Source organism: Dama dama, chromosome 33 (assembly GCF_033118175.1).
Source record: "Dama dama isolate Ldn47 chromosome 33, ASM3311817v1, whole genome shotgun sequence".
Taxonomy (NCBI): domain Eukaryota; kingdom Metazoa; phylum Chordata; class Mammalia; order Artiodactyla; family Cervidae; genus Dama; species Dama dama.
This window is the reverse complement of record NC_083713.1, coordinates 63,434,855-63,457,612: the sequence shown is the minus strand read 5'-3', so window position 1 is coordinate 63,457,612 and position 22,758 is coordinate 63,434,855. Positions and strand designations below refer to the sequence as shown.

General features: G+C 41.9%; 1 protein-coding gene across 1 annotated transcript in view; it reads left to right on the top strand.

Moving 5' to 3' along the window:
* Positions 1 to 4,955: 4,955 nt before the first annotated feature.
* Positions 4,956 to 22,758, top strand: part of ACMSD (aminocarboxymuconate semialdehyde decarboxylase) — a 59,091-nt gene continuing 41,288 nt past the window's right edge. Inside the window, exons 1-3 of the mRNA XM_061135369.1 lie at positions 4,956 to 5,012; positions 12,226 to 12,270; positions 21,699 to 21,795. Coding sequence (XP_060991352.1) covers positions 4,956 to 5,012; positions 12,226 to 12,270; positions 21,699 to 21,795 — 199 coding nt within the window. The remainder of the gene's footprint in view (positions 5,013 to 12,225; positions 12,271 to 21,698; positions 21,796 to 22,758) is intronic.

Below are 22,758 nucleotides of genomic sequence, written 5' to 3'. Positions count from 1 at the left end.
TATTAAATCAGAGGTGGGTGAAAATTTGATCTCAACCCCAGATCCTCCTAAGTCTATGGTTCAAAGTCACCCACTGAGGCGGAAGCTTTTAAAACTCAAAATCACATACATAAAGAACAGACAGACTGGTGGTTGCCAAGGAGGAGAGGGTTGGGGGAAGGACAGGGTGGGAGGCTGGGGTTAACAGATGTAAGCTTCTACAGAGGATGGATAAACAATAAAGTCCTACTGTGTAGCACAGAGAACCATAATCAATATCCTATGATAAACCATAATGGAAAAGCATGCTTATAAAAACAATATATATATATATATATATATATATATATATATGCATATCTGAATCACTTTGCTGCTCAGCAGAAATTAACACAACATTTTAAATCAACTATACTTTAAAGAAAAAGCTCAAAATCCAAGACTTGGCTTCTGTTTTTATCCTTGAATACCTTAATTTTCCAAAAATAAAAAGTGCCAGAGAATTCACAGAAATACTGGGAATGACACTTGTTGCTGCATGCTATTGAATAAAGGCTGAAACCTTTCACATCACCATTCATACTCATAACATGAGGCTCAGACAGTAATGTTCCAGAAAAATACATCTTATCTACCTATTCATGTGTATGTAATTAATGATGAATTCGTTAATCAAATATTTAATGATACACCTGTAAAACACTGTATTTTTTGAGGTTTCTCCAAAGAGACAGAACCAACAGGATGTGTATGTATGTATGTATACAGAGAGAGATTTATTTTAAGGAATTACTTCACATAATTGTGGAGGCTAGCAAATCCAAAATCTGCAGAGTAGGCCAATAGGTCAGAGAGCCAATAAAGAGTAGGTGCTGCAGTTCAAGTATGAAAACCATCTACTGGTGGAATTTCCACCTCATCCAGGGTTGTCAATTTTTTATATTAAGGCCTTCAAATCATTGGAAGGGCCCACCCCCATTATAGAGGGTCCTCTGCTTTATAAGACTATTGATTCAAATGTTAATCCCATCTGGAAAAAAAAAAAAACAAAAACCAAAACAAAACCCACAAAACCTTCAAAGAAACTTCTAAAAAAGTGTTCAATCAAATATCTGGGCACTGTGGCCAATCTGACACATAAAATTAATTAATCATCACATCACCTGCTCAGTTGCTTCTCACTGAGGTTGTAACAGAAAAGTCAAACATGGTCCCCGGCCCTATGTTATTTTCTCAAAAATTCATTAATTCAACAGTTCCCCAATGTAGACAAACTCAAACTCAAGTGCAAAAGACTGAAACCAGATCCTCTTCAAATAGCAAATATTGATAAGTAAGAAAAAGAGGTAAAGACGTCTCTGGGTGCCAGAAGCAAAAAAGGGATTCTGTTACCATTGAAGATGAGCTTTAAATCATCCACAGCTTTATTGGGGTCATTTCTACTCACTCACTCCCTCAACTAACTAAGTCTCCCAGGAGTGGGTAGTCCTCCTTTACCATTTGCGGATAGGAGTAGTCTGGAGAGGCTTCATAGAGGAGTGATGTTTAAGCTAAATGTTCAGTGACAGTCAGAGAAGCCATAACTAAAGACAAAAATGGAAATGCATTACATGTGGGGAGGCATAAAGTGCTCCCTAAGCCTAGGGCACAGAGAAGAGTGGCCTGGCACAGGCACAAAAGAGGTAAAAAGTAGATATGGGGCCTTGCTTCCCATGCACACTTGAACTTAGAGTGAGAAACCATGGAAAACATTCAGCTGGAAGGAAATGAGATCACACAGAACTTTAGAGAGATCACACTGGCCAAGAGTCCTGGGGATGGATTACAGCGGGCCAAGACTGGAGTCAGAGACCATTAGTGGACGATTAAACAGTCCTGGAGAGAGACGAGGAGGGCCTGAGAGTGACCCTGGAGAGGAAGGAACAAGGTTGGGAGGTTCATGGGGTTAGAATAAAAAGAGTTGAAGCCTTATTGATTGTGGGGAAGAGAAAGAGAAAGGCAAAGAGGGAGAAAGTCGGTTTGGACAGTGTCATCCCCTGAGAGAGGAAACACAAAGAAGAAGAGCAGGTACAGGAAGAAAGAAGAATTCTAATTTGGAGAGGGAGCCTCCAGGAGAAGTCCTTTTCAAGTGGATCACAGGCCTGGCCAAGGAGAAATATAATCAGGAACACCAAAGAGAGGTGTTTCCACCCTGCAGGCCTGCATCACATAAACCCAGGATTCTTATATAATACACCATCAGACTTCCTGTCATTCTGCATATGGTGGATGAAGAAATAATTGGATTACATGTCATCATCTAATTCATAGCTGACAGTTTTATATTATTCAAGTTAATGCTTAACACAACTTTATGAATCAGTTCTTCTATTATCATGCCTATTTTTGTTGTTGTTCAGTCACTAAGTCGTGTCCAACTCTTTGTAACCCGATGGACTGCAGCATACCAGGCTTCCCTGTCCTTCATTTTCTCCCAGAGCTTGCTCAAACTCATGTCCATTGAGTCAGTGATGCCATCCAACCATCTCACTTTCTGTTACCCCCTTCTCCTCCTACCCTCAATCTTTCCCAGCATCAGGGTCTTTTCCAATGAGTCAGCTCTTTGCATCAAGTAGCCAAAGTATTGGAGCTTCAGCTTCAGCATCAGTCTTTCTCATGTATATTCAGGGTTGATTTCCTTTAGGATTGACTGATTTGATCTCCTTGTGGTCCAACGGCTCTCAAGGGTCTTCTCCAACACCACATTTCAAAAGCATCTACAGAGAGACTAAGTAACTTTCCCCAGTGATATCTGGCTAAAAATCAGTACAGTCAGGAACTGAACCTTGGTAAATATTTGAGCTGATTCATAGCCGTAAGATAGGGCCAGGAGAAAGCAACTACTCCAACTTGGTCTAAGCCATATTTTATTTTTATACAGTGAAACTACGGAATAATTTAAGGATCTCTTGCCTTCTTCCACAAAGTAATGCCAGTATAAAGCTCATCTGGTTCATAATTCATTTTCCAGATGTGAGATGTGATTTATACAATTTTCCTTTTGCTGTCACTTTCCTTAGTGTTATAGTACTGAAGCTGAAAGAGTACTTTCTTTAGTTCATGAGGACACTGTGACCTCCTGCACTTTTAAGCCAAAATGTTTGCCTGTCTTTATGAGCAGAAGTAAAAGCATTGCTCTTTTCTGGACCCCTGGTGGCCCTGTGGTTAAGAATCCACCTTGCAAGGCAGGGGATATAGGTTTGATCCCTGGTCTGGGAAGATCCCACATGCCTTGAGCAACTAAGCCCATGTGCCACAAGTAGTAAGCCCGAGTGCCCAAAGCCCATGCTCTGCAGCAAGAGAAGCTTGCTTGCCGCAACAAAGAGTAGCCCTCATTGCAATGAAGAGTAGCCCCCGCCGCAACCAGAGAAAGCCCGGGTACAGCAACAAAGACCCAGTGCAGCCAAAAATAAATAAATTAACTTTTTAAAAATGCGTTGTTCTTTCCTTCTGTTACATGTACACTGACAGGACTCACTGGATGTATTGCACATGCAACATTTTAAATCTCTTACTTTCCCTTCTGCTTGGGAAAGACTACTGCTTGGTAAAGGTAGTCTTTCTCCTCCTTCTGGATGAAAACCTAGGCAGTCTCCTTGACATTTCCACTCATTTTTAGCTAATAAAAGTTCCTAAAGCCACTTTAAATGCAAACCCATCCTCAGGTGAAGAAGTGAAAATGTCCAGTACAATATATTAATAATATCTCCAATCCTTATTGAAAGATTTGCCTTCTCTTCCTGAAAGTGAACACATGGTCTTTTCTACTCCTTCCTAAACTGGTATTTCTGCTTCTCCTTGAGCTTGATCTCTTTGATTGGCAGAGTCAAATCAAGGAAAGAGAAGTGGAAGCCCTCCCCAAATTGCTCTGACAACCCTCTATTTCTCCTAACACTTACACTCTCTACAAGTACCTATAACAATGTATGTATCATTCTAACTCTCATACAGCCTTATATCCTCAGTACACAGTAGTTCTCAATAAAAATTTGTTAAATGAATGAGTGAATAAATAAAAGAGGACTTCTCTGGTGGTCCAGTGGTTAAGACTCCATCTTCCAATGCAGAGGATGTGGGTTCGATCCCTGGTTGGGGAACTAATATCCCACATGCTACAAGGTTTGATCAAATAAATTAAAAATAATAATAATAAAAAAAAGCAATGGAGGAAATTACATATACAAAGCATGAAGTTCTTTCTATGATTTAAACGTAAATTATATTGGCTATACTCCAATAAAATATAAAAAGCTAAACAAAAATCCACATAATACACAACTCAAGGACTGGACCCTAATGTAAACTATGGATTTTAGTTAATAAAAATATATCAATATTGACTAATCAAGTATTAAAAAAAAAGTATAGATGAAACTTCCTTCACAACTTTCCAACATCCTAGATTATCATGAATGAGCCAATTGCTAAGTATGGTTTAAAGACCTGGAGGTAACTATGGTACAAAAAAGCAAAAGCATTACTTGGTTTCTTCTAAGGAATGAAACCAAGAATAAGAACAGATGAGTCACGGATCTATTAGTTTTCTTTAAAAGCCTTCTGATACTTGATTTCTAAATATGTATATCTTAATAAAAATTAAAATATTTAAAAGCAAATATTAGTCAGTTTTAGACCTCCTGTACTCAAAAGCAGCCTGCAAGTATGTTTGACCTCACAGGCTTTAGTAGTTGTTTTTTTTTTTGTGCCCTAAGTCCTGATTACCAAAGAGTTGTTGACCCAAAGCCAAGTAGACAAACAAACAGAGCCGTGGACTTTAAGAAGGCAGGTCCAGTGGGTCTAGACCAGTTAAGCAGGCGTACTGAGTGGTGTGGCAGCTGTAAAGAGACTAAGGAAATCAATTAACTCCATGGTTTTCATGAAGGCCTCTTCATATCAAAACTTCCTTGTTTATATGCATCTCCTCTGATCCTGTGGCAATGAAGATTGACATCCACACTCACATTCTACCAAGAGAATGGCCAGATCTAAAGAAGGTAATGGTGATTAATTTGCTGAATTATTTCTAGAGCTTCTCCTAGAATTATTTCTAGGGTTTCTCAATGCCTCTGTTACAGAATGATGTCTTCTTTTGGGAATTAGATGTTAAATTTCTCTGCTTTAGGAAGTTTTAAAGCTATTTGGTAGCTCTTATTTCCTAGTTTTTTAAAATGATTTCATATTTACATTTCAAGAAACTTGATTTTAAAAGTAAATTTTCTTGAAAAATCCCTTTTCCCCTCAAATGAAGCATTCTTTAAAACTTCTGGACAATCTAAATCAAGCAGTTTTACTTCCATTTAAGTCACATATTCAGCTGCTAGGAAGATAGGTGCCACTTACAGAATTTAAAGTTACAGTTTCAAGTAAGAAACTATTAAAAACTAAATGTGATAGGTTCCCAGGACTTCTAAAATATATTTCCTTTCCAAGATGTTGAAAATAAGTTTTGGAAGCACCAAATGATAACTTTGTAGAATTTTTTAAATCTATTTTAAAACACTGTCTAAAACCTTTCCTTTTTGATCTTTAAGCTATAAATTCTTGTTATGAACTAGAGTAGGAACATCAAGAAAAAAAAAAAAAACTAGAGGAAATGACACGAAACCTTTGCACAGTGAATGTCTCTCAAGACTTTTCTCTGTGTTTCTCAAAAGATGGCAATTTCCTTTTGCCACTAAAAGCTTCTAAATGAATACTAAAACAGAAAGTGGAGAACATGAAAGAAATTTAAAATTGGTTTGAGTTTTACTCAGGCTAAGTATCAGATTTTACCCATTCAGACTTCTCTAGTACTTTTACATGACTCATAATGTTTCATCTATTTTTATCCCAAGTGAGGAAAAGTGAATGAACCCAAACTCTAATTAAAATGTGGCTTCACTGTTTCATTGTGCAGACAGAAGAAACTATTTTCTTCTCATTGTTGTCTCCTGGGAGAATGGTCATCTTAAATGTTTCTTTGTCCATTGGTATTTTAGGTAAGATGGATAGTGAACATTGTAGATCAAAAAACATAAGTGATGCTAAACCATCTTTGAAGGTTTTTCTATTACAGTTAATGGTAAGAACTAACCCTATTGGCTCAGGGGTAAAGAACTTGCCTGCCAATGCAGGAGATACAGGTTTGATGCCTGGGTCGGGAAGATCCTCTGGAGAAGGAAATGGCAACCCATTGTAGTATTCTCATCTGGGAACTCCCATGGACAGAGGAGCCTGCCAGGCTACAGTCCATGAGGTCGCAAAAGAGTTGGACATGACTTAGTGACTGAACAAAAACCCTATTGAACTAACCCCTCCAAAAGGAGCCTAAGTGCCTACATGGGAACTTGCTGTTCTGAATGCTGTTGTCCTCGTTATATTTTATTATTAAAGTGTAGACATCACTTCACAATGTTAGTGATGAACAATAGTAGTAGCCTAAAAGGGTACCTCCTTTTTGCTGAGGGGAGAAAACTCTCTACCTAGTATCCCATGTCATAACCCCACCTCCCATGACCTGCCTCCCACCAGAAGACCGCCTCCAGTTTCAGCAGAGAACTGGTCACCAAGAGCTGCAAATACCTAGGTGTCCCACCTAATGCAGGGCCTTGAAGGCACTGCCAAAACTGCTCCGGAAGCTCCAGGATGCACAGCGTGAAGAGGCTATAACCACAAATGCATGCGCTGTAGGCTCCCCACACACAAGTTCCACTGGCTCTTGATGTTATGCCTTCCTCTCTTCTAGTTATGCCTCAGAAGAGGGGAGGGGCATTCTATACCCGTAAACCAGGATTTTATCTAGCAGTCTCACATCCTGCAAGCAGATAACTGATACACTTTAAAAAAGTTACTGAAGGATAGTTGATTTATAATGTTACATTAATCTCTTCTATATAGTAAGTGACTCAGTGATACATATATATGTTTTTTCATATTCTTGTCCACTATAGTCTATCACAGGATACTGAATACAGTTCCCTGTGCTATACGGTAGGACCTTGTTGTTTATCCATCCTGTACATGACAGTTTATCGCTGCTGATCCCAAACTCCCAATCCTTCCCTTCCCTACCTCCCCACCCCCTTGGCAACTACAAGTCTGTCCTCTGTGACTCTCTTCTTGTTTTGATAATTGATATATGTGATGATGATGCTGGTGGTAGTAATAGTAATCATAACACTTACACTTCCAGAGAGCAACAGAGACATGTAATTTGATTCACATAACATCTTGTGAATTGCAGATAGGATTTCTATCATTAACCTGGCTGGACAGATGAGGTCACTGAGACTCAGAAATGAGCCTAGAATCCCAGAGCTTCATGGGGCTGTGACGGCCGCTCCATAGCTCTTCATCCATACCCACCCACCCTCAGAGAGCTGGCCCAGGACTGCATTACTGCTGGCGGGATGTCCCTGCTTCCCTCTGCCCCCTCTGCCCCCCGCCCAAGGTCACCCTTGACACCAGTCCCCTTCCCAATTCCCCACACTCACATAAACCACTGAGGGCTTCCTCACAGTAGGTGATCTGTTATGCGGTAGGTGTTCCCATCGGAATGTAGGCAAGTTAGTCATGAAACAATTTGCAGAAAACAGTTTCTGTATTTTCAAACTGGGAAGAGTGAGATCAAAACATCTAAATTGTCCTGGGATCCTTCTCTCTCCCTATTTCCAGTCCATATGATCAACTATACATCAGTCTATATGAATATTAAAGTGACATGAGTGAATAGCAGATATGCCTTGGTGTTCATAGAGTTCAACAGTTCTAGCAGATTTTCCTTTGTCTTCAAATAGTTTCTTAGTAGGTAAAATGTTATTTCAGAGCATCAATCTCTGATCTTTTCTTAGCATTTTTTTCAAGCTTTCCAATAAAGAATGAAAAAAACAAGCGAGCAAGCGAGCCCTAGTTTCATTTTAGAAGATGAAGCCCCTCTGGAAGAACTGATATCTCTTTTCAAATCTGCCTTGTCTTGTTAAATATTAATAGACACACTTCAAATACCTTGACCTCCTTAGTCAGTGAAGAAATAGAAAAGCAGAATCAAATGCTTGGCTTGACGATTAACCAATGATTACAAAGGACTGGTCGAGAACTTTTTTCATGTTCACTTGCTAATAATGAGTGTAGTCAGAGTTAGAGTTAAGATCCTTGGAGGGGGGTGTGGGTGGAATCAGCAGTGGAGAGGGAGCAGATTCAGGAGGGTGCACTTGATTAAATTGTTCCTGATGAATCAGGGACCACACTCTGGCCCAAGAAACCCATGTAAAAGTTATTTGGGGTTGCTTCACAATGATAATATTTATAACAACAAGAAGGATAATAAGATTTCAGGTTTTTCCTTCAGCAAGGTTTTACTGCCCACCTACTATGTGCCTGACAGTAGGGCTTGCGAAGATTCTTTTAGTTTTAAGAGGGCCTTTATTTAAAAATTACATATTTACATCTGCTTTCATTAGTAATTATTCAATTGCACTCAATCACTATAACGTCTTTAGGAGAGAAAATCCCAGACAAAACTTGACTTTTAAACATCTCCTCTGAGAAAATAGAGATCTGGTTTCATCACCTGGGAATTCATTATTCATATCATGAGTGTGAGGTCCCCAAGACATTAAAAATGTCATTTAGTTCACCAGCCTCTGATACATATCTAGCCACTTCAGAAACACAACTCTGGTATTTGGAACTTAATTTCCTTGAATTTTTAGTATTTTTTTAAATTTGTCATGCCATAAATGCCTATGGGACACTGTTCAAAGTTGAACATTTTCAGATGGTAAATGCCTCCTTGTCATTTGCTCTGACAAAAACTACTCCCAAGGTCATAAATTTCAACTTAAGCCTCTTTCAACCTAGGATGAGACTTGGGGGATTGTGTGCAGCCCATATTTGGAACAGAATAAAGTTGCCCCAAGTAGTTTAGGCCTTTGTAAAGTTCAGGGGAAGTATAAAGTGTTCCAAAGTGTTCCAAGTGCTTTCCAAGGCAGAGAAGGGAGGAACACAGAGTCACAAAGGGCTCTTTCTTTCTCTCCTTGGTGGAGAGTATGCCTTACTTCAAAACCTCAGAATGGAACAGGCTGTCACCACCATGCCAGCCCCACTGCCATTATTGCCTGTCACCACTGCTACCAAACTCACCACCACAACCATCACCACCGCCATCATCATCATTGCTGCCTCCACTGCTACCAAACTCACCACCACAACCATCACCACCGCCATCATCATCATTGCTGCCTCCACTGCTACCAAACTCACCACCACAACCATCACCACCGCCATCATCATCATTGCTGCCTCCACTGCTACCAAGCTCACCACCACAACCATCACCACCGCCATCATCATCATTGCTGCCTCCACTGCTACCAAACTCACCACCACAACCATCACCACCGCCGCGTCACAGCCTCCAGTACCGCCGTGACCGCCATGACCGCCACCACCACCTCTGCCTCCCCCTGCCATCACCGCCGTCACCATCGTTATCACTGTTAGCATCGGTGAGGCCCTTTCTATACGCCAGGTCTGGTGTCGATAGCTTTCTCTGAATTGTTCCAGTTACTTCCCATAAAACCTTATGTCACTAAGACTACCGTTAGCCTCCTCTAACACCTAAGAAAACAGTGACTTCAAGATGGTAAGTTGCTCCAAGAAAGTAAAGGATCTTGTAAGAGGAGTGTTGTATGTGTGACAAGATCCCTCCATTCTTCCTCTGCCTGCCTCTCTGCCCTTCTCCAATGCAATATTTCCCTCACCTGTGAACTAACGGGTTAACATTCCACAGGGAATGAAGAAAAAGTAAGAGAGTGAGGAAGGAGGGAAAAAAGGAAGGAAAGAAAGAAGGAAATAAAATCTTTTCTTTCACATTAAAGTAAGCTTTCAATAGCAAATTTCCAGTTCAAGAGTGTATTTAAGTTTACTCTAAAGCGTAACTGACTGAGGCCATTCCAGCCCTTCCTCCAACCCCTTCTGGGCAGCTTTATCTGGGGGAAGAGAGAAGTAAAACACAAGGGGACCGAATGCACGAAGAGGGTGGGAATGCATCACAAAGGAAAAACTGGGTGCAAGGAGACATGCAAGGGGTCCAAGGTAGACAGGTGCCCTTGCATGCCCAGCCTACTAAGCCAGGCCCTCCGGTGTCACTTGGGGAGCAGCAGGTAGATTTCCAGAGCTAATGTGATTATTTGGAGCTAAAATTCAAGAACAGACCTTCTACCCAGGCAGAATAAAGTTGGTAGAGAACTGACCAAATCTGAAGTCTACTGGGGAAGAATCCAGGGACAGACTCAGAAACACACGAATGCCTCTCCGCTTCAAGCCCAGACCTCCCCTCTCAGTCTGGAGGTGAGAGGGAAGCCAGGAAGGAAGAGATCTGTCAAAACCTGGCTCCCTCTACACAACCTCCCTGCACCGTGACATAAGAGCCAATCTACCATCACCTGTTCTCATCCAACCACAGCAAGCTAGGAGTCGTTGTGGAATTCATTAACTCCACCCATTTTTTGCTGACAGGAGCTGAATAAGCCCTTTACCTCATGGTCTCTGGCCTCCATGCCGTCCCTCTGACCTCACTCTTTGAGAACCATTGCTTTAGAGCATGGAGATACTGAACATTGGAGGTTATACTCCAATCCAAACCCAGATTACCTTTCCAGGCTCCCTCCCATGACACTGCCTGACCCAGGTTGTGTGTTAGCATCCTCCTCCAGGCTCCCAGGGAACTTGTGTGCCACTCTGACACTTTAGGTCTCACACATGATAAGGCTTTTCAATTATCTGCCCAGCTTAGCCCAGCGTTGGCCTCTCAAGACTGTGTTCCCTTCATTTTTATTTTCTCTGCCCTAGAAAGGCTGGTCATGGTGGGACTCCATGAGGGTTTGACGAATGAATGAATGAACAAACAGAATGAGATTTTAAAACCTATCTTTAACATGAGTCATATATACCTATGTTCTCAGGCAAAGTCTTTCAGATTTTTTTATTCATGACCCCCAAGAAAAAAATATATTTCATATTGTGACTCAGTACAAACATTCATATACATAATGGAAATAAGAGTTTCCAAAACTAATAGACATAGAAGGCATTCTATCCTATCCTATCCTATCTTATCCCATTCTATCCTACTTTATTCTATTCTATTTCATTATATTCCATTGTTTTACTTTCTTAGCTTGAGTCTTCCAAGAAGCAGACCTTGAGATAAGGGTTTAAATGCAATTAGTTTACTTTGGAGGTAATCCCAGGAAACACCAGTAGAGTGGGGAGATGAGACAGAGAAAGCAACATAGCCCATGAAAGTGTAGAATGTGTGCCTCACCTCAGAGCCACCCTGCCCAAGGGGCTGAGAAAACAGTGTATGCTGTTTATATACAAATGCCCTCAGTCATGATTGAGGGATCTAGGGGACAGGCAAGAAAGGGGTTACTAATTTCCTAGTATTTCTGATCCTCTAGAAGTTGGTTAGTCAAAGTTGGCTCCAATAGCAAAAGGGAAAATCTTGTCCAAAAAATGTGAGTGCTTTTGCTTGAGAGAGGGCTGGTGTTCACAGAAGCACTACAGGGAAGGCATATGGGTGGGACACCAGTGGCATCTGTTACACATAATATTTCATGTTTTCAGAACATCTGGGCTATTAACCACTAAATTGATTTCATGATCTACTCATGGATTGCATCCCACAGTTAATGTTCTAAGATGGTATTTCCTAAAGAGTGGTCCTTCCAGCCTGTACTGCTAATGGTCTGGAAAGGATTTTAGGTGGTACACAAGCAAATATTTTTTAATGTTCATCCTTATTCAGAAATTGCAGGGACTTCCCTGGGGTCCAGTGGTTAAGACTCCACACTTCTACTGCAGGGGGCATGGGTTTGATCCCTGAGTGAGGAACTAAAATCCCACATGCTGCATGGCCAAAAAAATAAAAGAATATGTAAAAATGAAATAAAATTTTAAAAAATAAAACAAATTTTTAACATGCTGTAACATGCATTAGGAAAAATAAAACCAGCACTTCTGTGATATAGAATTTTCTTCCTGAAAATTTCAGGAAAAAAAACCTGATTTGAATATAAACATGGAATAAGTGGTCATGGGCATGGGGAATGAATGGGAAGTTGTTTGAAAGGATGGCACTTGGATGCTCTGGCCCAGGGACTCCGCTTTCTTGCAGTCCTCTCTGCTGTGGTCTTCTAGTCTGATTGTTCTCCCCCTTCCCCACAGAGATTCGGGTATGGAGGCTGGGTGCAGCTCCAACACCATGGCAAGGTGAGTGTCTCCCAAAGAACCACTGTGCCCCAGACCCCTGGATAAACTGAGTCTGAGACCTTCCTGCACTCGGTCCTCCAGGGACCCCCAACTCTTTTGTCCTCCAACTGACCTTTATAGTAGGCAGCACTGAGGTTTCTCAAAAGAATTTCGAAAAATGGGTGTAACTTCAAAGAGCAGCATTTAGAAAGATAAAATCGAAATTGGAGAAAAAAAGGAAGAAATCTCTCTTTCTCTCTCTCTCTTTTTTTTCATTTTTTTGCCCTGGAACCAATTTTAGCATTGCTCTGCCTCAAGGAAGTGACCTGGCTCTCTCCACAGTGACGACAGTATATTAAGGCCGACCAAATAAATGGAACAGTTTAGGTTTGAGCACAGGTGGAGAAATTAAACATGGAGACAAAAGCAAGGAGAAGCCGCTGTTATTAAGGGTTGAGTTTAGTCTGAGGAAGGAGCGAGAGGAGGAAGGCTTGGCGCAAAGCATTTAGTACACAATGAGGCCTGAGAGTGAGCTGCCAACTAGGGGTCTGGACCGACTTCATTTTCAGAGGCATCACATGCCCTCGTGGAGGGCAGGGGGCACCCTCCTGAGCTTCCAGCAAAGCACAGACATGACTAAGTCAGCCCTGAAGGACTGGGGGTATGGGAAGGCCACACGCAGGGGTAATTCAACGCACTGTGACCAGGTAAGGACCAGGTACTGGAGGATATAGATTTGGGCACCAAAGATTTGGAGAAGGCCTCCTGGAAGAAGTGATACTCTTCCTGAGTCTGGAAGCAGAGGTGAACATTTGCCCAAGGAATAAAGGAAAAGAGAAAACAAAGACAGGGAGCGAAGGCATGGGGATATTAAACATCTGTAAGCCCAGAACTCAAGCACTTGGCTAAGGAGGGTATCAGCATTTCTCAAAGTATGGTCTGCAGACCAGCAAGTTCAGGGTCACCAGGGAACTTGGGATAAAGGCCAATTCTTGGGCCTCACCTCAGACCTACAAAGTCAGGAATGCTGAGGATTGGGCCAGCAATTTGTATTTCAAGTCTCCAGGTGATTCTGATGTTCACTCAAGCTTGAAAACCACTGGCTCTATCCACTCACTCATTCACTGATTTTTATTGACACCTATTTGATGCCAGGCCCACCAGGCTAGACACGTGGAATATGCTGGTGAACAAGACAGACATGCTCCCTGCTCAAATTCTAGGGGCAGCAAACAAACATGATCGCTTCAGAGGATGGAATAGAAAGCAGTGCTGGAACAAGGGGTGACTAGGAGATTCATCTGTGCTGGCTGGTTGGGGAGCTAACAAAGACTGAAGATGATGAGAAGGAAAACCCTGGAAGAGTGTCCCTGGATGAGGGAATAGCAGTTGCAAAGGCTGCAATGTGAGGAAGGGCTGTGTTCAAAGAACAAGAAGGAGGACAGTTTGGCTAAGATGTGGTGCAAGGGGGAGATGGCAGGAAAAGAGGCGGGCAGGGACCAGATCATGGACAGACTTGAAGCACATGCTAAGGAGGCCAGATTTTAGTCTCAATGCAATGCAAATTCCTGAAAGGTCTTAATGGCTTAAACAGGTCCGCTGGGGACTTCCTTGGCGGTCCAGAAGTGAAGACTCTGCACTTCTAATATAGGGAGTGCAGGTTCGATCCCTGGTCAGGGAACTAAGATCCCTCATGCCATGCAGCATGGCCAAAAAAAGGAAAGCATTAAAAGGCCACCTAGTGTACACTATAGGGGTCAGACAGAGGCATGTAAGAGTTTGTGGGGCAAGGTGGTAGGAAGAAGCTGGAGAGGCAGGCAGAAGCCTCATCAGACGGGGCATCGGGGGATGGGCTTAGGCCTTTGTACTTGATCCTGAAGGCAGTGAGGAATCATTAAAGAGTTTTTTTAAACATCAGAATCTCTGGGGCAGCTCATTCTCACCTTCATCAAAGACTGCCCACTAAGAGCCAGTTTAGACACCAGACTGCACTTCTCCCGTGAAAAGTACCAGTTCCCAGCCTGGGAGCTGGTGATCTAAGCTGGCCTCCTGTGCTCAGTCATCAAGTCACGTCCAGCTCTTTGCGGCCCAATAGACTGTAGCCCACTAGTCTCCTCTGTCCATGGGATTTTCCAGGCAAGAATACTGGAGTGGGTTTTCATTTATTCCTCCAGGGGATCTTCTCAACTTAGGGATTGAACCTGTGTCTCCAGCATCTCCTACATTGGCAGATGGATTCTTTACCACTGAGCCACCCGGGAAGCCCTAAGCTGGCTCTCAAGTCTGCCCAAAAGAGAAAATAAGCTGAGTGGAGATGATGACAAGGCCACTAGGAAGCCCCAAGTGGAGGATGAGCAGCCTGTAATTTTTTTTTTTACTCCATGTCCCAGGCTGCAGTTTCTACCCTTCATAACTAGATCTGAATGGCCTTCGTTTTTGTGTCAAGAGAAGTTTGGTAAACATAACAGCAAATCTCAAAACAAAAACAAAACAAACAAAAAAACCTCAAACAAGAAACCCAAGAATGAAAATATTTCAAATAAAATCTACTACTTGCATAGTTCCAGCAAAATTGGATATAACAGTAGTCTAATCAAAGTGATATTCTCCTTTCCTCCATTTCAAAAGCAAAACAAAGCAAACCAAAGCGGAACTAAATTGTTGGTTTGTTTTTTTTTATAATTACAGTGGTCAGGGATCACAGTCACTGGAAAACAACATATAAATACACACAGATTGCAAATTCAGCTTAGAGCAATTCCTTTTTATTTGCCTACATTCCTTTTGTGAATATTTTCTGTCCCCCATCCATGACTGATTTACCTCAGAGATTCCTACTTCCTGAAAGGTATTTCCCAAACACATCTTTGGTCTGCCCTATTTGTTTCTCTTCTTAACCTTTGATGTTTCAGTGCTTTTGGAATGAATCAAGGGGTATTGCTTGCCATGATAAAGCCTTGTTCAGAACTGAAAAACATCATTTGTCCTTGGGTTGATTATGTATAATTTGGTTGAAAATGTATAAAACTATGTATGCCCTCCTCTCAGAAGAAGCATGGGGTAGGGCAGAATTAAGTGCCGATGGCAGGAACACCCCGCAGCGTTTAAGGGAGCCTAGATCCACGGCCCAGTTCAAGTACATGGGCCATCAACGTCTGAGCGTTTTTCAGGCCCTTGAAATGCAAACACACATTGCCATCACACTTAGTATTTTCACCCACACTATTCTGTGTGATCTTCAATCATCAGGTTCCTGCTCTCAAAATTATTTCCCTCTCACTGGGGAGCCAAGAAGACACTCAAATGAATAAAGAACATACAGATAGTGACAGTATTGTATTGAGCAAAAGAGTGAGGGAACTCAGCGGGTGGGAAGGGCAAGACAGCAGGCAACTTTCATGAAGATAAAAAAACATAGGACTGTAGGTCTAGGGATCATCTAGTCCAGTGTTTAATGGGTTGCAACCCAACAATGAGTAATAATATCAATTCAGTGGGTTAGAACAGCTTTAAAAATAAAATACATTACAAAAGAAAATAGCAGAATGTATTGTTCACGGTGAGGGTAAGTGTTGTTTCATGAAACTTTTGTCTCAAGTTTGTATCTTTATAAATAGATATATATGGATGTACTGGGTCACAATGGAAAATATATTCCTTATAATGTGGGGTTCTCAGCCAAAATCGACTGAAAGCCATTCATTTTGCCCAATGTCCTCATTTCATGTTTTTATTTTTAACGTTAATTTTCCATTACATAAGTAGAATCTGAGTAAATTCTCCTTTTTAAATTTAAGCTGTTGAAGATAAAGCTACAGTGTCATTGGATCAGCATTACCCATCCTCAAAAATAATTCCTATTAACAGTTTGGTGGGTATCTTTCCAGACATTTTCCTATGATTTTACTTATATATACATGCACCTATATAAAAGGATGTAGGATTATTTAATATGTTTATGTACATATCTTTTAGCTAAGTCAATCAGGTTCCAAACAGAAAACAAACAAAATACTTAGGATATTTTGAACCGAGTTAACAAAGAGCCTATTTATAAAGGTGTAGACACATGATTAAGTTGTGGGGACAAGCAGGAGTTAGATGATGAAGCCCCTTAGGTCAGGTTAAGGGGTTTGCATTTTATCTTCAGGACAATAGAAATCCATTCAAGAGTTTTCAGTGGAGACCTAGCAAGATCTAATTTAGGGTTTTAAGAGTTCACTCTGCTGCTTTGTGGAGACTGGGTTAGAGAGGAGCAAGAGTGAAAGCAGAAAGAAATCAGGCTGGAGGCTGGAGCATCATTCAGATCAGAGAGGATAGGGCTTGGACCAGGGCTGGAGCAGTGGAGATGGAGAAATGTGGATGACTGCAGGGTCTATTTTGGAGACATATTGGGAAATGGATGGGATGGTGACATGTCAAGCAGAGGGAAGTGAAAAAATGATGTGGTCTCAGAGGGGTGAGAAAGATAATGCTGACATCAAGGAAAGATGCAACAAAGCCAGGAGGACAAGCAGATCTGAGCAAGAGATGAGCAGTAGCAGGTTGAGTGAATACTGCTGGAAGTGGTTGTAACATAGCTTCCCATGGAGCTGTCCTTCAGAAACTTTAAAGTGACAGCTGCAGTGATTACAGAGGCTGCTTCCTGGCGATAGTGTCTGGGTCATTTCTGCCAGCTCTGCACCTCAAGCCCAACCAGTCTAGCAGCTTGCGTGGTCTAGAGGTAGAGCTTGAGTGGGCACCTGGGGAAGGGGGAAGAGAATGGAAATTTTTTGATAAAATACTGAATTTAAAATACATATTTTTTCTTTTTTTCCCTGTGCTATTATTTTCCTTCTTGTCCACTGATTCTATATGTAATAACTTGCATCTACTAAACCCAAACTCCCAGGCCATCTCTCCTCCATCTTCCTCCCCCTTGGCAACCACAGTCTGATCTCTATGTCTTTTAGTCTGTTTCTGTTTCATAGGTAGGTTCGTTTGTGCCAAATTTTAGATTCCACATATAAATGATATTATATGGTATTTCTCTCTCTCTTTCTTACTTTACCTAGAATGATAATCTCTAGTTGAATGCATGCTGCTGCAAATGGCATTATCTCATTCTTTTTATGACAGAGTAGTATTTCATTGTACTACATCTTTACCCATTCATCTGTCAATGAACATTTAGGCTGTTTCCATGTCTTGGCTATTGTAGTTAGTGCTGCTATGAACATAGGGGTGCTTGTATCTTTTTGAATTGGAGTTTTGTCTGGGTATGTGCCCAGGAGTGGGATTGCTGGATAACATGGTCATTCTATAAAATACACTTTTTAGTGATACACAATACCAGACATTTGAAATATCTGCTATATTTGGACTCATTTGTAGACAGTATTAAAACTAGAACTTAAGAATCAGAAGCGTCACAGGTGAGGCTCTGAGGTTCCTTGGGAATCAGACTCTGAGAGGGAGATGAGCATGCGGAAGGTTTAATAGGAAGTGCTCTCAGAATGGACCTCAGTGGAAAGGAGGGGGAGAAAAGGGGAAAGGAGGAAGTAGGGTAAGACAGGGCAATGTTGAGCTGTGATGTTCTCAACAGAGGTCTAAGCTGACCCTATAAGAAGCTCTAGAGCTAAACTCCACAGGGATCCCAAGTTGGGGATGGGAGGCAAAGAAGAGGGGCCTTTTGCCTCCACAGTAATCAGTCATTGGAAATGGGCTGCCCTGGAAATGAGGCAGGACTTTGAGGGAAGTGGTTCTCTTCACCCAAGGCAATCTTCCTATTTTCCCCAGAGGAACTGGCAACTGACAGCTGTCTGCCAGCAATACTCCCTGGCAATTCTCAGAAGCTAGAAGAAATCCTCTTTTTTTTTTTTTGTCATGTTGCACAACTTGAGAGATCTTAGTTCCCTGACCAGGGATTGAACCCAGACCCCCCCCGCCCCCCCCGCCAGTGAAAACACACAGTCCTAGCCACTGGACCACCAGGGAACTCCCAACTCCTCTATTCTTTTTTTTTTTTCTTTTTTCTACTATACCTTTATTTGATTTACTAATTAACATTTCCTAATTTGCTTTATCCTTCTCTTACTTTGTGTGGCCCCACAACTCTCTCTGTCTCTCTCTGTTTGTCTCTATAGGTATATTTTTCACAAACTATTTGAAAATAAGTGAAGTGCACCGTGTACTTTTATCTCGAAATACTTCATAGTGTTTCTCACATTTTCCTTATCTTGCACAGTGTTGACTTTTTTGAAGAATAGAGCTCTCCCTCTCTGTAATAGAATGCTCATTATTTTGGGTCTGTCTAGTTGGACTATAAGGAAAGCTGAGTATCATAAAACTGATGCTTTTGAACTGTGGTGTTGAAGAAGACTCTTGAGAGTCCCTTGGACTGCAAGGAGATTCAACCAGTCTGCCCTAAAGGAGATCAGTCCTGAATATTCGTTGGAAGGACTGATGCTGAAGCTGAAACTCCAGTACTTTGGCCACCTGATGCGAAGAACTGACTCATTTGAAAAGACCCTGATGCTGGGAAAGATTGAAGGCGGGAGGAGAAGGGGACGACAGAGGGTGAGACGATTGGACGGCTCCACCGACCCGATGCACTGCAGCTCACGAGGCTTCCCTGTCCTTCAGCAGCTCCCATAGCTTGCTCAAACTCATGTTCATTGAGTCAGTGTTGCCGTCAAACCATCTCACCCCCTGCCGTCCCCCTCTCCTCCCGCCTCCAACCCCTCCCAGCATCAGGGCCCTTTTTATTTATTTTTTTTTTATTTTTTTTTTTCTACTTTTCTTTTTTTTCTTCTTTTTTTTTTATTAGTTGGAGGCTAATTACTTCACAACATTTCAGTGGGTTTTGTCATACATTGATATGAATCAGCCATGGATTTACATGTATTCCCCATCCCGATCCCCCCTCCCACCTCCCTCTCCACCCGATTCCTCTGGGTCTTCCCAGTGCACCAGGCCGGAGCACTTGTCTCATGCATCCCACCTGGGCTGGTGATCTGTTTCACCATAGATAGTATACATGCTGTTCTTTTGAAATATCCCACCCTCACATTCTCCCACAGAGTTCAAAAGTCTGTTCTGTATTTCTGTGTCTCTTTTTCTGTTTTGCATATAGGGTTATCGTTACCATCTTTCTAAATTCCATATATATGTGTTAGTATGCTGTAATGTTCTTTATCTTTCTGGCTTACTTCACTCTGTATAAGGGGCTCCAGCTTCATCCATCTCATTAGGACTGGTTCAAATGAATTCTTTTTAATGGCTGAGTAATATTCCATGGTGTATATGTACCACAGCTTCCTTATCCATTCATCTGCTGATGGGCATCTAGGTTGCTTCCATGTCCTGGCTATTATAAACAGTGCTGAGATGAACATTGGGGTGCACGTGTCTCTTTCAGATCTGGTTTCCTCAGTGTGTATGCCCAGAAGTGGGATTGCTGGGTCATATGGCAGTTCTATTTCCAGTTTTTTAAGAAATCTCCACACTGTTTTCCATAGCGGCTGTACTAGTTTGCATTCCCACCAACAGTGTAAGAGGGTTCCCTTTTCTCCACACCCTCTCCAGCATTTATTGCTTGTAGACTTTTGGATAGCAGCCATCCTGACTGGCGTGTAATGGTACCTCATTGTGGTTTTGATTTGCATTTCTCTAATAATGAGTGATGTTGAGCATCTTTTCATGTGTTTGTTAGCCATCTGTATGTCTTCTTTGGAGAAACGTCTGTTTAGTTCTTTGGCCCATTTTTTGATTGGGTCTTTTATTTTTCTGGAATTGAGCTGCAGGGCAACTCCTCTATTCTTGAAGGGGGATCTTGGTGGTACTTTATACCATCTTGGGAAGGATAACTGAATCACATCGTTATATAGTAGAAATTAATAAACACTGTAAATCAACTATATTTCAATAAAATACATTTAAAAATAATAAAATACTAATATCTACAAAAATAGTAGGCTTATGGAACCTGTGCCCAGTCAACTCAAGTACTCTGTTCTTCGTCTCCATGGATGGGAATCTGTGCCTTAATTTCTTCCTTTTCTCAATCTTTCCAATCTCCATGCTTATGACCTAAATTATAGTGGTATATTATTAACTTGTCTTTTTTCCTCAACTGTATAGCCTTTTTTTTTTCCAACTGTATATCCTTAAAGTTTTTACATCAGTCAGAGAAAGTAAAGTAGGTGCTAAATTAACATGTTTTATAATGAAAAATGAGCAAACTGAGGTTCAGAAATGTTTAACTTGCTCATGGCTACACAATAAGTTGCAGAATAATGCTTTGAACCTGAGCAGTCTGATTTTAGGGACCTGATCAGAACTTTTCCCTTCCTTTAGCGATCAGCAACCCAAAACTCAATTTAGAGCCTACTGCCATGATTTGAGGAGCCGTTTAGTTTGGCCCCCTGCCCTGAGTATTAAAAGGTAGTGATCAAGGCAGGCACGATGCCTGGGAGAAGCAGCAGCTCAGCACCAAACTTCCGATGCACTTCTAGACTGAGTCACTGCATGGCCTGCCTCCCCCTGCACATGTTGACATCAGCAGGCCCTGCTCTGCCAGACAAATTATTTCCTCTCACTATCCATCTGTTGCTTCTTTATAAAACAAGAAGCTTGGGCTTCCCTGGTTTTCCAGTGGTTAAGAATCCACCTGCCAATGCCACGGACATGGGTTCAATCCCTGGTCTGGGAAGATCCTACACGCCATGGAGCAACTAAGTCCCTGTGCCACAACTACTGAGCCTGCACGCCTAGAGCCTGTGCTCTGCAACAAGAGAGGCCACTGCAATAAGAAGAGTAACTCCCACTCGCTGCAACTAGAGAAAACCTGACTGCAGCAACAAAGACCCAATGCAGCCAAAAATAAATAAATGAATAAATAATTTTTTTGAAAAACAGGGTTGGCCAACATGGCCTATCTCAGAGGTCCTTACCAGTTCTAAAATGTTATAAATCTAGTTTTCCAGATCCTGGGCCATCCTCTCAGCTCTTGGAGCCAGCAGTTCAGAATGGCAAGGTAACCTACACAGACCTCAGTTGTATAGTCCCAAAAGGTCATGACCATGACCTGGTTCTCTGTATCCAGCCTCTGACAACCATAGAGCATACCCCTTCAAATCCAAGTCAATATTAAGGCAGGGGGAAAACAAGTTGAGTTCTGCTAAACAAACAGATTTGTACTTCTTCAAGGATTAAGGAAAAATGCCTAACAAGACTAGGGGAGAACCACATTCCAAAGCATACAAGGCAGAATTCATCTAAGTAAGCGTGTGTGTGTGTATGTTAGTCGCTCAGTCATGTCCAACTCTTGGCAACCCCATGGGCTGTAGCCCACCACTCTTCTCTGTCCATGGGATTCTCCAGGCAAGAATACTGGAGTGGATAACCGTTCCCTTCTCCAGCTAAGTAAGCTTAGGTCACCTTTTGCTGATATGAGTTTCCTGTCCTAGGGAGAAGCAAAGATGCTGAAAGATGGGAAGGTCTTCAGAGTGGTCCAAGAGAACTGCTGGGATCCAGAAGCTCGTCTTAGAGAAATGGACCAAACAGGTATTTACAATGAGAAAAGGTATCAATGTTTGCATCTGATGTTAGAGGCAAGTCTGCCCTTTGATTACCTTACATGATTTATATGATGGCAACCTCTGATCCCATTTTCTCCACTGTTCCAGTGTCACTGGGGGAGGGATGGTACCCTCCACTATACTGTTTTTAGAGTGTGGATTTAAAATTTAGGTATGTGTGTGCTCAGTTGTGTTTGACTCTTTGAGACCCCATGGACTGTAGCCCACCAGGCTCTCCTGTCCATGAGATTTCCCAGGCAAGAATATTGGAGGGGATAGCCATTTCCTTCTCCAGAGGAATCTTCCCAACCCAGGGATTGAACCCAGGTCTCCAGCATTGCAGTCAGATTCTTTACCGTCTGAGCCACTGGAGAAGCCCCCAAATTAGGTACACTTGTTTTAAAGTAGAATGTTGTGTTATTGGGGCTTTCTAGGTGGCACTGGTGGTAAAGAACCCTCTTGCACAATACAGGAGACATAAGAAACTCAGGTTCAATCCTGGGTCAGGAAGATCCCCTGGAGGCAGGCATGGCAACCTATTATTCTTGCCTGGAAAATCCCATGGACAGAGGAGCCTAGAGGGCTACCATCCACACGGTCACAAAGAGTCAGCCACGACTGAAGCAACATAGCACACACGCACGCATGCTGTATTATCAAAAAGATAAAAGTAGGATTTTATTCTTTTAAACATTTTAAATTCAAATGCATAGTATTTACTTATAGAGCCAATTAAAACAGTGAGAATTAGGGATTTCCCTGGTGAGCCAGTGGTTAGGACTCTGGGTTTCCACCACAGGGGTCCTGGGTCCCATTCCTGGTCAGGGAGTTAAGATCCCACATGATACGGCATGGCCAAAGAAACAGACAAACAAAAACAGTAAAAATTAGAACTCACAGATTAAAGATGCCAACTGCTTTCTTAGTTAGAGTCAGGATCCGATTTGTT